General features: G+C 34.7%; 1 protein-coding gene across 1 annotated transcript in view; it reads right to left on the bottom strand.

Annotated features, from left to right (window-relative positions):
• Nucleotides 1-950: 950 nt before the first annotated feature.
• nan (transient receptor potential cation channel subfamily V member nanchung) overlaps nucleotides 951-2,500 on the bottom strand; it is an 80,284-nt gene continuing 78,734 nt past the window's right edge. Inside the window, 1 exon segment of the mRNA XM_067109312.1 lies at nucleotides 951-2,321. Coding sequence (XP_066965413.1) covers nucleotides 2,172-2,321 — 150 coding nt within the window. The 3' untranslated portion in view covers nucleotides 951-2,171.

The raw sequence follows: 2,500 nt of genomic DNA, 5'->3' as shown, positions 1-2,500 counted from the left end.
ATATTAGTATTACGCCAACACAAGTATACATAATATTAAAGCATATATATATTAGTATTACGTAAACAAAATTATACATAATATTAAGCATATATATTAGTATTAGGTAAACAAAATCATACCTAATATTAAAGCATATATTTTAGTATTGCGTAAACACTATACATAATATTAAGGCTTATATATTAGTATTACTTAAACAACATTATACATAATATGAAGCATATACATTAGTATTAGGTTAACAAAATTACATAATAGTAAACATATATACTATATATGTATGGTTATATGTATGTATATATATATATACTGTATATATATATATATATATATATATATATATATATATATATATATATATATATATATACTGTATATATATTAGTATTACGCAATCAAAACTATACATAATATTAAGCATATATATAAATAGCATTACGTAAAGAAAATTATACATAATATTAAAGCATTATATATTAGCATCACATACGAAACAGCGTAAAACCACATGACGAACTAAGCGTCACAAACGGACAATATTTTACCAAGACTGAAATAAATTCTTTTCCCTTCCAACTCTTTCGATTTTACGGGTCCAAATTCCCATTGGCGCTCTGAGGGGCGTCTGTGGGAGTATAGAGTCATTCAAAGCAACCCAGAGCGCCTAACTTGACAGTCGTGTCTCTGCGCAGTGATTAATGAAGATGTATGGGTTGCCTATTGACGTTTTCTGCGCTCCCTTTGAGTTATTTAGTTGGAGTTCGGGGTTGAGGGCGTTAGGTGATTTTTGTATGTGTGTATATATATATATATATATATATATATATATATATATATATATATATATATATATATATGTATATGCTCTCATATATATATATGGTCAATGTGAATATGTATGATGTAAGTGTGTATGTATGTATGTATGTATGTACTATGTATGCGTTTCTGAAGAAGATTTCCATACTGACATTTTTCAATCATTTCTCTTAACATTTTAACTTCCCATAATTACGATTCAGCTTATTTGTTTCTCCCTATTGCCTAATAGGGCATTATTGCGGTAATACTGCATCATTAAGAACATTGAAGCTGCTTACTCCTTCATGCAAGTATCGACTATCTTCATCTCCATGACTGACATGTGTACATACACACATGTACGAGCCAAGGCATGCATTTGAGTGCAAGTATTTTTCCATGTGGTTCAAATCGTCCAGGTGTCCTAGCTATGAAAAGAAATAGCTAACAGTTCTTAGCAACGTGTGATTTCATCATGAACGCGACCCTAAACAAGCGGAAAATTTAAATGTCAGAAGGAGGATATAAATGATAGCGCCATTAGATCATTCTTTGCTATTTTGTACGCGAATGGCAGAAAGGAATTCGAGATATCTACGCTAAGGTGAGCGGTCACTAATTAGAGCAGTCGCTAGAGTGAGCGGTCATTGCTAAAGAAGCAACTGAGAGAGAGACCTACGTTTTAAATCGTGACTGGCTATGAAACCTACAGTTAGCCCCTTGGTAGTTAGTTTGTAAAGGGCTATTTATGCATTCAGAGTAATTATTTACTACCATAGCTAAGTTTCATCTTCTACTACACTAAGGCAATATTAAACCATGCTATATGGATTCGCTCTGAAATTTTATTATTGCACTTTAAGAACGAGTTTTGGAAGATATATTTGAGGCTTTTCTAGAGGGTTGCTTAACTTTTGGAGGCGATATAATTAGTGGCAATACGTTTCAGTAGCTGTTTCAAGGTCTATTCGTGTGACCAATTAGTATTTTTTGTCATGAAACACTTTTAGGCATTTTAGTTGTTGTACAGTACTTAGGCGGATTAAGAAATTGCAAAAATTGCCAATTTATCAAACCTAGGCACACTGAATATGTTTTCATATAACACGGACGGAATATACATATGACGTCATTTGGCTGTTTACTATTTCTTGGGAAGTAGGGGAAATGGGAGGTGGGGGAGGGGGACCTTAGCAAAATGTCACAACTCGAGACACAAAGATTCAAAAGGTCCCCCCGAATAGTACCATACGCCAACCTTGGAGCAGTGACATAATCTTGGCTTGAAGAACGAAGACTCTAAATTTGATTAGCAAATTTTGATCCAGGTATGAAGGCTGCCCTTTGGTAAATTAATTTCCGTCCTTTTAAGCCTTTTTAGCTGCTGGGGGCGGTGCTGGGGGAGCTGGTTCCTCAAAGTCATCGAAAGGATTTTTGCGGTTCTTCCTGCGCAGGACGTATTTCTGGTGAACTCTCTTCATGTCCATGATGTCTCTCATTTCCTCCTTTTCCTCATCCTGCAGGAATGAAGAAAAATGGCAATTAAAAAGAAGAGATATGACCTCCACCTTTTCTGATACCTAACTACAACGGAATACGACATCTATGACTGTTTTCTCAGCTGACGGTAAATATCCACAGCCAATATCACTGAGGCTCAACGTGATTGGTTGAAGCTCATGCTCAGCGCCAACCA

Source organism: Macrobrachium rosenbergii, chromosome 9 (assembly GCF_040412425.1).
Source record: "Macrobrachium rosenbergii isolate ZJJX-2024 chromosome 9, ASM4041242v1, whole genome shotgun sequence".
Classification (NCBI taxonomy): Eukaryota; Metazoa; Arthropoda; class Malacostraca; order Decapoda; family Palaemonidae; genus Macrobrachium; species Macrobrachium rosenbergii.
This window is presented reverse-complemented; position numbering and strand designations above follow the sequence as displayed.